Source organism: Spinacia oleracea, chromosome 6, assembly GCF_020520425.1.
Source record: "Spinacia oleracea cultivar Varoflay chromosome 6, BTI_SOV_V1, whole genome shotgun sequence".
NCBI lineage: Eukaryota > Viridiplantae > Streptophyta > Magnoliopsida > Caryophyllales > Amaranthaceae > Spinacia > Spinacia oleracea.
In genome coordinates, this window is record NC_079492.1 from 139,933,393 (window position 1) to 139,950,867 (window position 17,475).

General features: G+C 35.4%; 3 protein-coding genes across 3 annotated transcripts; 1 reads left to right on the forward strand and 2 right to left on the reverse strand.

The window, feature by feature from the left end:
* Positions 1 to 1,822: 1,822 nt before the first annotated feature.
* Positions 1,823 to 3,358, reverse strand: LOC110778012 (uncharacterized). The gene is made up of 3 exons (XM_021982571.2): positions 3,207 to 3,358; positions 2,692 to 3,079; positions 1,823 to 2,248 (listed from the first exon to the last, which is right to left on the reverse strand). Exons 2-3 carry the CDS (start codon positions 3,061 to 3,063, stop codon positions 2,090 to 2,092), a joined length of 531 nt encoding a protein of 176 aa, XP_021838263.1. The 5' UTR covers positions 3,064 to 3,079; positions 3,207 to 3,358; the 3' UTR covers positions 1,823 to 2,089.
* Positions 3,359 to 5,189: 1,831 nt separating this feature from the next.
* On the reverse strand, positions 5,190 to 7,418 carry LOC110777828 (uncharacterized). Its single transcript, XM_021982418.2, has 2 exons — positions 7,072 to 7,418; positions 5,190 to 6,575 (listed from the first exon to the last, which is right to left on the reverse strand). Exon 2 carries the CDS (start codon positions 6,543 to 6,545, stop codon positions 5,352 to 5,354), a length of 1,194 nt encoding a protein of 397 aa, XP_021838110.2. The 5' UTR covers positions 6,546 to 6,575; positions 7,072 to 7,418; the 3' UTR covers positions 5,190 to 5,351.
* Positions 7,419 to 7,623: 205 nt separating this feature from the next.
* LOC110778412 (alpha/beta hydrolase domain-containing protein VTE7) lies at positions 7,624 to 14,199 on the forward strand. Its single transcript, XM_021982976.2, has 10 exons — positions 7,624 to 8,277; positions 9,504 to 9,598; positions 9,681 to 9,778; positions 9,903 to 9,952; positions 10,060 to 10,155; positions 10,248 to 10,337; positions 10,478 to 10,570; positions 10,661 to 10,756; positions 13,597 to 13,662; positions 13,755 to 14,199. The coding sequence occupies exons 1-10, from the start codon at positions 8,101 to 8,103 to the stop codon at positions 13,878 to 13,880; spliced, it is 987 nt and encodes a 328-aa protein (XP_021838668.2). The 5' UTR covers positions 7,624 to 8,100; the 3' UTR covers positions 13,881 to 14,199.
* Positions 14,200 to 17,475: the final 3,276 nt, after the last annotated feature.

A 17,475-nucleotide genomic window follows, 5' to 3' on the forward strand; every position in this document is an offset into this window, starting at 1 on the left:
TCATCACTTGGTTGCATTCAAAACCTGAGAGTGGACATTCTGGCAGGGATCTCACTGTTAGAAGGGTTAAGAATTTGTTTTACTGGAAGGGGTTGACCAAAGATGTGAGGCAATTTGTCAAATCTTGTAAGGTTTGTCAAGCAGCAAAGTATGACACTGCTGCATATCCAGTATTGCTTCAACCCTTACCTATTCCAGAAGCTGTTTGGGTTGATATCTCTACGGACTTTATAACTGGATTGCCTAAATCAGGGGGGAAAGAAGTTATATTTGTGGTGGTGGACAGATTAAGCAAGTATAGTCACTTCATTTCTCTTTCTCATCCTTTCACTGCAGTTCAAGTAGCTCAAGCATACCTGGATCACGTGTTTAAGTTGCATGGCTGGCCTAGAACTATTGTGAGTGATAGAGATGCTATCTTCCTCGGCCAATTTTGGCAAGGCTTGTTTAGCTTACATGGTACTGCTTTCCTGCTGTCTTCTTCCTATCATCCAGAGACAAATGGCCAAACTGAAGTGATTAATAGATGCTTGGAGACCTATTTAAGGTGTATGTGTGCTGATAACGCCAAAGACTGGAATGCATGGCTTCCCTTGGCGGAATGGTGGTATAATACCCACTTCCACTCAGCAACTCAGCTTACACCTTATGAAGTTGTCTATGGACAACCACCTCCTTTACATCTACCCTATCTTTCTGGGAATTCTACAAATTAGGAAGTGGACAGGAGTATGGAGAGAAGGGAATCTATGGTTTCATTACTCAAATATCACCTGTTAAGAGCTCAAGACAGGATGAAGAAACAAGCTGATCAACTGACAGGATGTTTGCAGTAGAGGATAGGGTTTGGCTTAAGCTCCAACCTTATAGACAGTCTACAGTCCAGCGTAGGAGTAATCAAAAGTTGTCTCACAAGCTTTATGGCCCATTCCAAATCACTGATGTTATAGGAAAGGTGGCCGACAAACTCCAGTTGCCTAGTGATGCTAAATACATAATGTTTTTCATGTTTCCCAACTGAAGGCATTCTATGGTACCTTGCCTATTGCAACTCATATTCCCAACTGGTTCCAAGGCAAAGATCTTCATTCTAAGAGTCAACCTTTGGCTGTTTTAGACAGTAGGGTACTCAGTAAACAAGGACAAGATCAGCTGCAGTATTTGGTCAAATGGCTAACCAGTCCTATACATGAAACTATATGGGAAATAGCTTCTGAATTTGTGCTTCAGTTCCCTGATTTTCAGTTGCCTTAAACTTGGGACAAGTTAGTTTTTTTTAAGGGGGAAGAATGTTAAGGCACAAATATTAAACTGATAAGTCAACAATCAGAAACGTTGACTTGAGATACTTAGTTAGTTGGAAGTTGTTAGAGTTTGTTATAACTACTAGCTGATGTGGCAGATACAATTACATTGTATGATTCTGGTATTGAGTTGTATAAATACTGCCTAAGCTGATTGTGATCAGTTTATCAAAAACATAAATAAAATTCCTAATTCTATCTATCTTTCTCTCTCCTGATTCTTTATTTACTCTCCCATTCTTTTCTTCTGTCCTCTATTCTTCTACTTCTTCTTTTTACTTCTTCTTCTTCATTAGACTTGATCAACAAGAAATTGATCAATATTAGTTGATCAGAACAGTCACACCAAGGTGACTGTAACAGTTACAAGTATTCACTTATGGGTTGAATAGACGTGTCGACAAAATATTTGTGTTTTTTATAGTTTGTCACAAAATAATTAGGTCCACTAAAGAAGGAGAGTGATACGCTGAGGATGGAACGGCACATATTAGTGTAGATCTAAAATAACAAGTAAATAAACACATATAATTATTCTTATATAGATAGATTGTATGTTTGGTGACAAACATAAACATGACGTACACGTACATACACCATAAGTGAATAGAAAGCAAGATGCATAGTCGTGGCATCCGTTTTATTTGTTAAACATAGTATATAGTACTTAAATAGGAAGGTAATTCCCCTCAAAAAAAAAAAAAAAAGGAAGGTAATTACTCGTAGCGCAAACGCATAGTAGTAGTACGTAGTAGTGAAGCTAGCCGGATATGATCCCATGCGTATTACCAGAGAGTTGATATAAGTTGGTCGCCAGCAACCCTAGCAACGATCCTGCCTCCAAAAATGGGGTCAACATACTCCATCTTGCTTTCAGACTTACTCAACTTATCAGCAACTACGTTCCAGTCAACTGGACCAGTAGGTCCACATTCACAATAAGCCTATAACACAATTCATTGAACAAGCTAGCTAGGTTAATTCGATCAAGAACTTCTATTCTCTGTCATATAGATAAATATACAATTAATAGTTCATGCAATTAATTACGAGAATAAAGTAGCTTAGGCCTTGCTCTGTTCGACTTATTTTGACTTATTTCAGACAAAATAAATCCAGATAAGTTCAAATAATTTCAAATAATATAAGTTGAGCAAAAATAAGTTTTTTTCAGACATTTTCACACACAAATAAGTTTATTTCAAACAAAATAAGTTCAGATAAGTTAAGTTAAGTTCAGATAAATTCAGATAAGTTCAGTTAAGTTAAGATAAGTTCAGATAATATAAGTTAAGTCAAAATAAGTCATCTACCGTATTAGTTAAATGTGAATTACACTACAAGAAAACGGAAGATGATATATAGATTGGATATATATTTAATTTACCTTGCCGGCAACGTAATCAAAAGCGGCAACCCACTTACGATCAGTGGACTCTTTACCAGTAGCATAAGAATAGCCCCACTTAACACCTTCAGGAAGAGTGCCTCTCTGGCCAAAAAGGTATGTGGTATTGTTTTTCAAATCAGGGAAGCTGTGGATCGAACGACCAGCCCAAAATTTCACATCAAGCTTCGTTAGCACTGTCTTGGTAAAGTTTGTGAGAGGGGATGTCACTTCAATAGATCCACTACGAATTCCATCCACGTTGGCCGCCGCCTGAACTTTAGCCTCCAACTCTTTTATCATCTTCTCATAATCAGCTTCTGGATTCTCCAAAACCAACATCTTTGGTTCGCTCACTTCGATCTCTGCCATCTTTTGCTTACAGTACCTTCAATTCAAAAACACAGAAGCAAGTATAAGCATTTCTTAAGAACACGCACGAACTTTAACAAAATTCAAATCAAGATTGGCAATGAAACTATGAATCATAAAAACTAATGATTTAAAGATCTAACTTTGACTAATGCGTTCTAACTTTGACGATTTGAGGAAATGCTAGCTGCGCGCTTCTTGTTGCATTGCATGGAGAAGCTTATCAATTTCACTATTTATAGGCGGGACGTGCGACTTTTGATGCTCACGATTTCTCTTTTGTTTGCATTAAAAAATTTAAAATAAAACGAGAATCTTTTTTTTTTTTTTTTTTTGAAGGACGAGAATCTTTATTCTAATATACTTTTCAAAATAGAAAGAATCTTATCCTCACACTTTCAATTACAAGTTACAACTTTTTGAAAGGGGCCGGGATATATTCTTTCAAGTAGGCAAAGACATTGCTTAGTATAAAACATACAAGTAGCATGTAGTTCTGTTAAAAGGTCAGAAAAATAAGTTAGGAATCCCTCTTACAAGGAAAATGTCGTAGTATATATACGAGAAAACAATTTTGTGCTCATATACCAATTGAGGTTGGTATGAGTGGTTAAGATACATTATATATCCGTTTCAATTTCATTGCCATATTTTATATATGGTTTATATGGTCTCACTAATATTTTATTACCTCTCTTATCTCATTACCAAAAGTTAGGGTCTCATTTTTTCTCTTATTCAATTAAAAAAATCATCTACTCAACTCTCATCACACCACTTTTCTAATAATAATAATAATAATAATAAATAAGCATTTACGAAGTACTTATTACATATTATTGCATAAAACTCCATGAAAATTCTGTTGCCGGCGATTAAATTAGAAATTAAGGAGGAAGTAAAATGTAAAGAATTTATTATCTCACTTTATAGAGTATTCTTATTTCTTTTGATTTTTCCTTATTCTATTCAATTTGTAAAACGTGTTAACTGTGCATGGATTCTTCTTCATTTATTCTTATAAAAAAATCGGAATAATCTAAAATAGATAAGACTATGCAAATAATCTATTCATTTATTCTTAAACTAGATTTTAGCCCGTGCGATGCACGAATTCTAATTAATTGTTAAGTTAAAATAAAACTTTTATATATACCTAATGCTATATTTATATATTAGAATAGATTATTTTTTATTTTGGATTTTCATTTTAGGTTTATTTTTTTAATTATTAGAGTGTTTGATTTTGGATGAAATTGTATATGCGGAATATTAATAATTAATTAATAAAAATATCTACATGGCGCCTAATTATTTATCTACGTGGCACTCGACTTTTTTAATTCAAAAATAATTTCAAAATATTATTTTTCATTGGCCGAAAGCATTAGATTCCTACGTGGCGCTCTAATATTGGATTAGTGTTTGATTTTAGATTGATTTTTGTTTTAGATTAGTGTTTGATTTTGGAAAACTTTTATTTTAGATTAGTGTTTGATTTTCGATGAATTTTATTTTAGATTTATTTTTTAATCATTAGAATGTTTGATTTTGGATGGAGTTGTATATATTAGTAATTAATTAATTAAAATATCTATGTGGCACCTAATTAATAATCTACGTGGCACTTGATTTTTTTAATTCAAAAATAAATTAGAAATCTTATTTTTCATTGGCCGAAACCAATAGTAATCCTATATATATACATATAAGATTATATCCCATAATACTCGATTACTCGCCTCATTTATTCTTTTAGTGGTAGTTGATGATAGAGTTTTTTTATCGTACACCAAGATAATTTTTACCTATTTTTTTGTAACTTTAACCTATTTTTTTTATTAACTTTTATATTGACCAAAAAAGGTGATAGATAAACATTTTAAAGGGTTAAATGATTAATTTTTATACATTATTAGTGATTTTGAAGAAATAAGTTTTACAAAAATGAAAAAAATATATTACTAAAAAATAGACAACTTTTACATATATAAGCTTAATTTGTAAATAAGAATTTGTGAAGCCTATTACTCCGTATTACGGAGTATAGGATAATCTATGTTGTAATGTATTTGTGTTTGGTCCTATCTTCTACGTAGTATGTAGTACAGGAAAAAAACAACTTGTAGCTGAATTGATTTCTCGATACGAGAGTAACAAAACAAGTCAAATTTTATTTTGCATAATTCATAATTTGAATTCTCTTGATTAATAACAAACTACATTAATAGACAAATGAATCTAACAACAATGTCTCCATTTATAATTAAGCATGTGTTGGGCGCACCTTAGATGTTCCCACGTCGTTCCACCCATATAGGTGGAGTGGTGAAACAAAACTGTGACGGACCTTCATAAAATCGTTCAATGAGTTTTCCTTCATCTAAGCTGTAAATTCCCATATCGATTCCTCCTCCCATAAGAACAGCATCTTCTTGAAAATACTCAGTATTATCATCGATAAAATAAATACAATTAGGTTTACAACCACGTTTACCCGACGATGCTTCAACTGAAAAAGTAGAGTTTAGACCTATAAAAATAGCTTGATTGCCGACACCCTCAACTGATTTGAGTTTGCCATTGTCAACATTCAACTCAAAAACCTCAAAACATATAGTCCAACACACCTCATTTGTGTTCTCCGGATTTCTCTCATGATTATCAAGTAACAAATGATGCCTATGTACCACCAATAATTTGCTTTCCACTTGGACTAGGTAAAACATGCCATTAGTTTGTTTGAATAGAACACCTTGATCTATTAAGTCTACAACGATTCGCGGTTGGCGGTTTGAGATCTGACTTCCAAAAGCCATGACCTTTCCAAAATGATCAATGGCATAAAATTCTCCATAAAAAAAACAGGTATCCAACATCCAATTAATGTCAAAATCAACCACGGGTTTAGTCCACTTTTGTTCCCCGGGTCTCCAAAAGGCCAATTGTTGGTTCCCGTCGAACATCATTGCCACCGTAAAATCGTCATCACAAGAGGACGGTATTCCCGATAGAATAAATTTGGAAAAGTGCCCTAAGTAACTGTCATCATACCAATCGCCGTACCATAGCATATTGAGTGGAACACTTGGTAGCTTGATTAATTTGCCGGAGGCGGGATCGAAAAGGGTGATATTACGGTTTTTCATACTCAAAGAAATAAGCCAACCTTTCGAAGAGAAATACCTCACATGGTCATCGTCATCGTCATCGTCATCGTCATCGTCATGTTGGGGCAAATTGATTTTTTGAAACATGTGTTTTGAGAGGCTGTAAAATCTGCGGTGTGGACTGTTAGGAGGGTCAACTAGCATCAACCAAGGAAGTTGGGTGTTTTTTGAAGGACACAAGTTGACATCCTTTGTTGCAGATCTCCAATCAGAACAAACTTTTCCAATTTCTTCAAAATCTTCCACATTTTCTATGTGCTGAGTTGCAACTTTTCTCACGAGTTCTTGAGGGAGTTCACTCCAATTTGCCATTGCATAAAATTTAGGTTAACCTAAATTGGCCTTCAAGAAGGAATAAATATTAGGGAAATTTTATTTTTATATTCAAAGAAATTGTTAATCTTCTCAATGACTGATTGCGCATATTTTTTCGAAATATATTCAGTTGAAACATTGATAAACAAAGATATATATAGTAAAAGGCATTACCTAATACTACACGGCAAACAAGTGAACAACGCTATTAGGCTAACACTACCCACTAGGCATAGGATCGTAACTTAACATCATAAACTAACGTAGATACCACTAATACTAGTAATTTTACTTCATCTAAGACTCTTGACTTGAATATTGCAAGCTCCATTCTTTATTTCATCAAATCTTTTGAAACAAGTTTTCTCAAACAATAAATGTGAGTGTCAAAAGATGAGAGAGTTAATCACTTAATAAAATAAATGGGCTACTCCCTTTATTACCATATAATTTTAAGGTGGAACCTCATACGGTCTTACTAAGTGGACTATCTGTCCAACCCGTGGAAGAGAACCAAGCTTACCAATGGATGAGGCAGCCGCTTGATAGAAGAATATTGTAAAAATATCAACAATCTGATATTGGGGTGGTAACAATCAGCAACAACCAGCAACACAACCGGCGGCAGTAACAACGGACTCCGGGGAAAAGAAGTGACGGCGGCGTTCCGTCAGCAACGAAAGTAAATTACAACAACACAGACTTGTCAACACCAACAACCAACTCGCTGCCATAGCAGCTTTGGCGGCGGCGCCAGCGACTGGATGAAAGGAGGCTTACCGGAGGCCGAGCTGGAGGCAGCGGCGGATATCACTTACCGGAGGAGAGAGAAAAGCAGAGGAAAAGATAAAGTTAAATAAGGTAATTTAGGGTTTTGAGTTTCTTCAATTTCAATTAATTAAATTGAAACTAGAGGCAAAGTAGTTCAACCTTCAACCGATATTAATCCTAGATCATTAACACACAACATTTACTCGTAATTGACAAAAGTGAGTTAATTTGTTCCCTTTTACCAAGTATTCTGTAGTTGGCTAGTTGCCAGTGATTCAGTGAGTTGTCAACTGATTTCTGAGCTTCGTTTAGCATGTCCATTTTTTCTGATTAAAAAATAACTCTACTGTTTTATCTCTCGTACAAGTTTTCCCTTTCTTGTTATAACTTCAATAAATTAATTTTTCACGGTCTTTAAAAAGACTCAACTTTTTAACAATACCTCCACATGGCTACTCAAATTTTCTGAAAAATGTCGGTAAAATTTGTTTTGTTGCGAAATTATTTAGTTACTTTGTCAATATGTAATTTCAAAAATATTAATATAGTCAATTATGTGTAAGAAAAAATTATAAAAAGTTAATATTTAAATAATGTTGATTAAGACGAATCTAACAAGATTTCACACGACTTTTTTTTTTTTTAATTATAAATAACAAAAAGAAGTCAAAGGAGTTTAAATGAATAGTGTCCAAAACTCAATTGTGTCGTGTAAATAAGAAATAAAAATGGAGGAAGTATAAAGGGTCAAGAAATTCAGTTTCATTGAGAAAAAATAAAAATGGTAGCAGCAAGCTATTCAACAATGCAATACCTGAAAGGGTTCAAAAACAGTAAAATGATACTGAGAGTGAGAGCAGATCAAGAATTTCCATCATTTTTACCCAAACAAATCCAGAAAATCAAAGACCCTTTTGCCAGAAACTTGGCTTTCAGAATTGAACGTTTACCTGTTCAGGTTATTCTTTCTTCGCTCTTTCATTTTTTAATTTAATTTCTGGGGTTTTTTTTTTGTTAATTTATATTGTAGTTTCTATGTTTTGAGTATTTTTTTTGTTGATTTAGACTGGTTTTTGAATTTGAATTCAGAAAATGCATTTGCATGTATCCATAAACTGGTTTGAATGTGTTGTTTTGAAATTTCTGTTTGGAGTTGCAGATTGTGGAAATGTTGAATTGTCAGAACATGAGAAAGATTGTGGATTTTGTTTTCTTATACTAAATTATTGTCTTTACAACTGGTGGTATGTTTCAATTTTCTTTATTTTCCCTGTATTAAGCCTGATTAGGTAGTACTGCTAAGACTGCTAATTGCTACAAGAGGTGGCACCGTGGCAAATGGGTCGTTTGATTCAGGTTCATCCGTTCATGATTTGACTCATATTTGGATAATGAGTCTTTTTGTTTGGGGTTGGCCGGGTACCTTTCAGCGAACTGTTAATTAGCTTATTGTGGGAATATGATCAACTTCAGGCTTCAGGCATATTTAGATTTTAGTTTGCATCAGTATTGAATCGTCTAGTTCAGGCACAAGTCAGGTAATTAGGGCCCGGGCAGTTTTGCTAGGTGCAGGTCTAACAACTACTAAAAGAGCACTAATGCAAGGTTTATTTTCCCTTTCGACAAAATTTTCTGCAATTTTTACAACTAGTGCACAATTTTCGACTGTAAAAGGGTAAATTTCACCGTAATACACTAATACCGTATACTTTTGTAATTTAAGGTATCCACAATGTGAGAGAGGATCTTCACCATCCTGCCGTTTGAATTCACTAATTAGTCTTGTTCTCTTAGACTGATTTTTACTGAATTGAATTTATATTTGCTGATTAAACTAAATTAAGCTATAAGTGCAGCAGTACCTTGTGAATTACTCTGTATTTACTATTATGCGCACAATGTGAATCACCTTAAATTACAGAATAACTGATGAAAAGGTCCGAAAGAAAAAGTTGATTGTAGTTATGGACCTTGTTCTTGAGAAGTACGGCAATCAAACTAAAAAAAGTTCCGAGGAATCTCTAAAAGACACATTACTGGAACGATTCTCCTTGTTCGTTCTGCTTTTCTAAATTGTTTCTTTGGCCTTATTAGTAGTTGGGATTCGGTGTTTATTCGACTTTGTTGACTCCAAGGAATTACGGAACTCTAAAACAGTAACACGTTTTTCCTCTGTTGCTAAAGGTTTCGTTCTCAGACACGTGCATCATGAGTAGCTGCATAAGGCCATCTATTCAAGGTAACACCAACCCAGTCGTTCTCTTACATGGGTTTGACAGGTGGGTTCTTTAGATGGTATATGCTCATATTGTGTCTTAGTGTATTCGTCGCTGAATTTCTATATTGTTCATAAATTTCCAGTTCTTGTTTAGAATGGAGATGTGTTTACCCATTACTCGAAGAAGCTGGCGCTGAGTGTTGGGCTGTTGATATTCTTGGTTGGGGTTTTTCCAACTTAGGTATGCTTCTTCAATGTTATTATACAATATTCTCGGACTTTTATTGTCCTCACTGACTCTTTGTTAGTTAGATGTTCTCTCTCTTATCTAACATGCACCGTTTGACCTCAATATGGTTTACCAGAACAGCTTCCACCTTGTGATGTGGAATCTAAGCGTGATCATCTGTACAAGGTAGTCAAAAGCTGTTAAATCCTCTATTTTTTTGGCTTCATTTCAACTCCACTGTTAGTATGAAATGCTGTCTTCTCAAGTATTCAGTTGTGTCTTAATAATTACAGTTCTGGAAATTGTATATCAAAAGGCCTGTAGTACTCGTGGGACCAAGTCTAGGGGCTGCTATCGCAATTGACTTTGCAGTGAACCATCCCGAGAGTGTGAGTCATCCCTTCATGAGATTTACAAAACATATTGAGAAGTTAGGCACTACCATCCTGAAGTTTGAACTATATCTGGCTCATGTTTTCAGGTCAGTAAATTGGTTCTGATTGACGCAAGTGTGTATTCAGAAGGTATAGGTGGAATTGCACGACTGCCCATTATAATTGCTAATGCTGGTGTGAGTGCCACTGCTTGTCGAACTTTTGTTTTCTAGATGGTCTTGAGCATTGGTTTTCAGTTCCAAGTATTTGCGTTGACTACTTAAGTGCTCTACTCGTCAATACATTGCAATCTGACATTTTGTTTTTCTTGGAGCAGCTAGCATTATTAAAAAGCATACCACTGCGGCTGTATGTGAATAAGTTGGTGTTTAAGAATATACCATTGAGTACCAGCTTTGATTGGATGAAAGTGAGAATCTTTTAATCCTTCTAACAGTTATGAAGTTTCCAAATTACCTTGATTTTGAGATGTGATCGTTTCTCCAATGTAACCTTACAGATAGGTCGATTACATTGCCTTTTGCCTTGGTGGAGGGATGCAACGCTTAGTTTCATGGCAAGTGGAGGTTACAATGTTACTTCCCTGATAAAACAGGTTTGTTTCGAATAAATCTGAGGTGTTTGAAGTAGATGTATGTGTAGGATAAAGCACCATTGTAGACTTGTAGTGCATTAAATTGATATTGAGTTGGAATTGATCTATTTTAGAATGGTGAATAGAGGGATTTTAAATAATTAAATACCCGTGCAATTTCTTTTTGGAGTAAAGGTAACAACGGGGGACCTAAACTTTAACAAAGTTAAGGGTTAAGGACCTTATTACCTTAACTTTATTTGCTTAGGGTTAAGGATTTCAAATGAATGCGAGTTAAAACTCCTTTAGCTTTCTATTCAATGCACCAATAGACAAAAAAAACATATTTAATTGGTAAAATCTGTAGGTCCTTGTAGTTACCTTAGCTCCTATCTTTTTTATGGTAAAACTCGTGCTATGTTCAAGATTATTGCAAAGTGACAGGCATGAAAAAATAGGACAATCGTGGATATGTTGTTATTGACTGACTAAACGAAGAACATCTAGTATTTTTATTTTTATGCAAGCAGGGAAAAGTTTAGAGTAAAATTTAAGAGTAGCTACAAAAAGTCTAGGGAGACATTTCCTCCATAATTACATCCGAAACTAAACCAGGAGGGTTAGTTAAAATGATATCTGCAGAATTTCCGTTACTATTACAATCAGTGGTTCTACACAGCTTAGCCAAAACGTCAGCTGCTTTGTTTGATTCCCTCCTTGCATGCTCCAGCTTAAAAAACTCAATCCCGCATGTAAGAGCCCTGCATTGTATAACGATGTTGCGATGAATATCATCATAATCTGAGATTCTGTCAACAGCCTGTTTGAATCCGAATGAACCATGACTTCATTCCATCCTCATTGAATTGCAATTTTCAGTCCCTCCAAAATAGCTAATAATTCCCCCATAAGAACTGAGTAGACTGCATTTCTTTTGAAAACCAAGGATCCAATGTCCATGGTTGTTTCTGAAAATCCACCTGCACGTTTTGAGTCCTTGGAGAAGGAGACATCACAATTCATTTTCAACCAATCCCCCGGGGGAGGAGGGGAACATATATGGCTAGTTGGGCGGGGAAAGTGGATAGGCTAAGCTGGTTTAGAGGAGAAAGTTCCCAGGCAAGTTGTAAGCTTCTGTATTACACAGGTGCGGGGGTTTGAAAGTTTATTGGAAGATGGCCATGTTTCTTCTTAGCCAAATGGACTAGATGATGCGTGGAAAGAAGGTTTCCATGGGAAAGTAGTGTGGGTAACGGTTGCCTGGTTGGATGGGTGTCTGAGGTCTGGTTCAGCCATGACTCAAGGGGTTGGGTAAAAAGGAGAAGGAGGGAGGGGGGGGGGGGGGGGGGGGAGGGGGAGGGAATAGGTCTCAAACTTGTCCCGCTTGCTGACAATCTCTCAGAATGTGAAGAGAGTCCTTATTTGGTTGAGGGCACCGGTAAGTACCAAATTGAGACATATTTCGAGAAAATAGAAGTTTTTGTGTGGTAGTCTATATTCGATAACCAACCAGAGAAATGAATTTTTCTTTGGTAAGGTATCACACCTACAAATCCGGTCAAGATCAAATGATCAATTCAATACATAGCATCAGGAATAGCAAAAAGATGAACACCTTTTTAAAAATCAAAATCAAATTTTGTATTCACAGTGAAACCTTTGAAAATAAAGTCAAAGGTTTCGAGTGTATAGGATCAGGGATAGGAATGGAGTGCATAGACTGTAAGATATGAGCAGGGAGATTAATAGAGAGGTGAGACACATCCCAAGTTTGATTATTGATACAAACATTAACGGCCCATTTGGTAGCTGGCCATAAATGGTGTCAATAGGAATGTATTTGTATGTAAATTTGTGAGGAGAATCCATATTCATTCCCATGGTAATTCTAGTTCACTCAAAATTATCTCTTTTTCTTTATAAATTTTTATTACTATTTGGGGAGTGGTAGTAGGTGGCAATGCAAATTTATGAAGAAAAACACCAAGTTTAAGACTAAGCTTCATTACCATGGACATCATGATGTTATTTTCTTGCCAAATAACACTTGGATTTATTCCTATTTCCACCATTTATTATCGGCTACCAAATGGGCCGTAGCCCGTAGGGGTCAAAGTTTCCTCTCCCTCCCTCGACGGGCCACTAATGAGACTTCTAAGAGAACCTAACCCCAAGCAATTATATTTTGTGCCAAAGGAAAAAAACTCTCCCCTTTCCCACACCCCAACAAATAGAATATGAAAAAACTGACCAAGTTTTACCCATACTTTTCCACAGGGGGGAACCATTCAATCATACCTAAAGGATTTAAACTTATCACCACCTTTTGATTATTTATCCTTAATAACCCTCATAGCTAGGTTTCCTTGTTGATTCAACATTTAACATTTTCAAGCATAACTTAGTGATTTGGGCTTTGTTCAAGCCTTCAAGGCTTTACAACATCTAATGCCTAACCCCCCCTGGTCTTTAGGAGTAGCAGTTCTCTCCCATCCCACAAGCCACAAGATGAATCCCTTTAGAATTTTCAGATTTGGACCAAATAAAATTATTCATGGTTCTGTTGAGCTCATGTTTAGTGGATATGGGGATATTTAGAGCCTGCATATAGTAGTTAGGGATATTTTGGGCCTGAAAAACATCTAGAATTTGAGCTTTGAGATTATTCTGTCACGTTTAAAATCATCCATATTTGTTATTGTGAAACGATTATGACAACTACAACAGACAACATTACTTTTGTCCACCTTAAACAGTGACTATTTGCTTCCTTTGTACTATGTATTTGTCTTCTCCAACAAATTTCTCTAAAACCAACTTATATTTTCGTACCTAAAAACTCTGGTATTCGCACAAAACAGGTCAGACAACGGGCACTTATCATCTGGGGCGAGGATGATCAGATCATAAGGTACAAGCTTGCACATGTAAGTTACAGAACTACAGATTACCTCATTACTTACGCAGTACTCTGTATATAACAACCCGCTGATCTCTTCTCCTGTGTAATAAAAACCAGAGGCTGTATGGTGAGCTGCAAGATGCCATTCTGCGCCCTATACCAGATTGTGGACATGTCCCTCATGTAGAAAAGCCATCTGCCGTTGCAAAGTTGATCCTCAAATTTGTTCAAGATGACTACTAGCGCTCAACAATCTAGTCTATGGCGTTACTTTGACTCTTCACTTGACCAAACCCAAATGTTGTTGTAATTAATTGTGTCAAACTGTAGAGAATTCATACTAAAAGTATATCAACCGGATGGCAGTAGTTTTTAGTGAAATATAGAGAATATGTTATTAGATTATTAAGGTCTGGGCTCAATCATGTGAAGTGGCAATGCTTTTTTCTTGAATGTCCACTACTCCACTCACGTCAACTTTGCTTGTTTTGATGATCTAAACTAGTTTTTGGGTCTGAGCGATGTCTCGGGTTACTACATTAATAACATTCATATTTACTTCTTCTTTTTTGCAAATGATAACATGAAACATGTAATAGCTTAGTGGTAAAAGCTTATTTGTTTAAACTCAAGGTTCAAGGGTTCAAACCTTACGTAAACCATGTTTGACATTTTTTTAACGTAAATGAAGATTACATGGAGTGAACGATCCATAAGCAGAGAGCCACGTGTCACATATACTTTCTCATGCTTTGAGATTTTGTTTAGCACGCGGTTATAAGTGGTGATATTGAGTAACAACGCATTTCTCAAACTTGTGAAACTAATAACATAAAAAATAAAAATAATTAATAATTAAGATATAATTTACGGTCGCTCTCACCCACTTGCTAATACCTATGACCTATCCCACTAGCTCACCCTCTAATTTACCTTAATTCGGGTGAAAATAGTAACCGTAAATAACATTTAGGAATGAAGGTAGTATTTGTTATTTGTTATTATTTGTTATTTATTATTTATTATTAAGTTAAACTTATGACCCATAGTTCTCAGAATCGAAACCTGAACCTGATACATAGTTCTCAAAATCGAAACCTGAACCTGATACAAAAAAGCTTCCCTGACAACCTTTTTTCCCCAAAACTTTGATACACTCTCTGCTCTGTTTTTTTTTTGTTTTTCCCGCGTAGAACGCCATCATCCTCTAATCATGACCGAACTTTTGATCGCAAACGAGATTCTGAGGATCATAAAGATTTTAATGATTCCAATTATTTATTATTTGTCATTTGTTACTTGTTACTCCGTAATTGTTAATTGTAATTTTTCATTTGTAATTTTTCATTTTTCATTTTTCATTTGTTATTTGTTATTATTAATTATTAATGATCAAATATTTGTTATTTATTTATTATTGATCTTTTTTTATATTTATTATTAAGTTTAGTTAAGTTCGGTCCAGGAGCATTTAATTTAGTTCAGTCCAGTTCAATTCAATTCATCTCTAAAAAACAAGGTCTAAGTCCGGCTTCAAATTCATTCTTCATGCTTGTCTGGAGGGGAAGGCCATAATTTAGAGATTCGAAGTTTCTCATTGCTAGCTCGAATTACATCAAATTAAATAAGTTGTATTTTAATACGGACTCATAACGATATCCTCTCTCTTACGCAATACACGCGACATACACTCTATTTCCCTTTTCACAGTTGCTTTTCACGCCCACAACCACCCAATGAGATGCCTATTGTTATAGTTGTAATAGAGATTTCAAGTACCATAAGGATTTCCTTAAACATAATGAAAGCTTTGTCCACAAACATTGAAAATTTATACAATATGTCGTTTTTGTACGTGTAAATTCGAAACATTTCCACAGCTTGAAGATCATAGGCGCACGATACACCCTCAACAACATCATAATAATTTTTAAAGATAATTCTTTTTCTGAAATTCGCTTTAATACAACATTTTACTGGGATTTTCCATTGAACTCTGTCAATTCTTTTTGTTAATTTATTATTTATTATTTATTACAACCACTGATCCTAAGAGTTCTTTATACTTTCCGTTTTAGCCCGTTCCTGAAAGTTCTTTACCCTCTACTTTATCCCATTTTTTGCTTATAAATTTTACATTAATATCCTCATTTGGTCCGCCATAACATATAACTTGCAATATTTTATTATGAAAGTACACGACTTACCCACTCATTATACTTTAATATTACTTTTCATCCACTTACATTGTTGGACAATTAATAGCCACTCATTTCCCCATTTGTTACCCCACCATCACATGCTCATCAAATTTCCTTAATTACCGTGCAAATAGTAAGCGTAAAAATCATTTACGAACGGATGTAGTATTTATTTAAGTAATATTCAGTTCAATTCAGTTCAGTTAATTCCAGCTCTTAAGAACAAAGATTTAGTAAGTATTTACGGAGTAGTTCATTACGTGAAACTTCAGAGCCATTTCATAAAAAAACCGTAAAAATTATAATTGTTGAAATAACAAGTGTGTGACACGTGATTGTGACTATTATCTATATATATAAAGTTTTAATCATTTAATCATTCCGCAAATCCATTCCGAATTCCCTCCGGAAAATATACACAACAAAACAACAATAGTACCGGACGAGTTCGTAATTCTGTTTTCATTCTCATGGCTATGTGTTTCAGCTGTTTTAATAAACCGATTTACGTTAATGGCCTCATTGATCATAATAAACACGTTCATCGAGGGAGTTGTAACTAAAATTACACCACGGGACATTTTCCGTCTGAGAGGCCTACCCTACTCACAAAGAACATTGCACAAATTTCCGTAACATAATCTCGGGTACAATATTTATAAGGGGAAAGAGCGAATTTTATTTTCCATAAGAAATATGCAACGAATTGATGAAGAAGCTATGAGCAGGTAACGTCGAGGAACAGAGCAACGGGGAGAGAGAAAGGGGGATTTTTTTAAGGTTTTATGTAGGTAGTAGGGGGGAATTTGAGGGAAAGAATAAAAAAAATTAAGTTGTTTTTATGCGGCACGTGCCACGTACGCGCTGATCAACGCCGTAGAACGTGGGTTAACTACCGGAAAAAGGGTCTTGATCCCTGTTCACAACAAAAAATCTAATTTAAGTCCTACCTCACACTTTTCTTTTAAAAGGTCATTTGTCACAATTTTTTGATTATAAATATGACCAAAATTCCTTAATTTAATTTCATGAAGTAACTCACTATACATTTATTGTTTTTCTCTCTCTAACTTTCCTCTCCTTTAAGAAAACCCTCAAAACTTCAAAACCCTAGCCTCCGCCACAAGCTCGCTAGTGGTCGTCGCCTTATGGGCTTCCGGCTAGCTTGTGCCTCTTCAGTAGTTTTTCTGTATCTTTAGCCTAGTAAGGGTCGTATTTCTCGGTTGAGGTTGAAAGAGGAACCAAGCTCTACTTCCTCCTCCTCTTATTTCGTGCTCCTCTCGCCGGGTTGTGGTGTTTAGTCGTCGGAAAATCAGCAAAAGTAAAGAAGTTGGTGTCAATTTCCGGCAAAAGTGAAGAAAGAGCAAAGTTTTCGTTGGAGAAGCTAGTCAATTCAATTTTACCTAAGTCGATTTTAGCGGGTGGATTAATTGGATTTGTTTCCTTCAACCTTGGGCGTCCTTGTTCAAGCATATCCTCGAGCGCTGCCGTCGTCAACCTCGTCGGTAAAGGTAAAGTTTGGGGTTTTGTTCTTTGGATTAGGTGGGTTTTTCTTTAGGTTGATTGATCTGTTTAAAGGGGTTTTTGGTTAATATTTCCGGTGCTATCCTAGTCGCCGTCGTCTTGCGGTTTCGGTA

Excerpts from the sequence above, each read along its gene's own strand:
- LOC110777828 (XM_021982418.2), bottom strand. The coding sequence starts at position 6,545 with ATGGCAAATTGGAGTGAACTCCCTCAAGAACTCGTGAGAAAAGTTGCA.
- LOC110778412 (XM_021982976.2), top strand. The coding sequence starts at position 8,101 with ATGGTAGCAGCAAGCTATTCAACAATGCAATACCTGAAAGGGTTCAAA. Across the intron at positions 10,757-13,596 it reads TTACTTCCCTGATAAAACAG|GTCAGACAACGGGCACTTAT; the intron begins GTTTGTTTCGAA and ends CGCACAAAACAG. Across the intron at positions 13,663-13,754 it reads TAAGGTACAAGCTTGCACAT|AGGCTGTATGGTGAGCTGCA; the intron begins GTAAGTTACAGA and ends AATAAAAACCAG.
- LOC110778012 (XM_021982571.2), bottom strand. The coding sequence starts at position 3,063 with ATGGCAGAGATCGAAGTGAGCGAACCAAAGATGTTGGTTTTGGAGAAT. Across the intron at positions 2,249-2,691 it reads TTGATTACGTTGCCGGCAAG|GCTTATTGTGAATGTGGACC; the intron begins GTAAATTAAATA and ends ATTGTGTTATAG.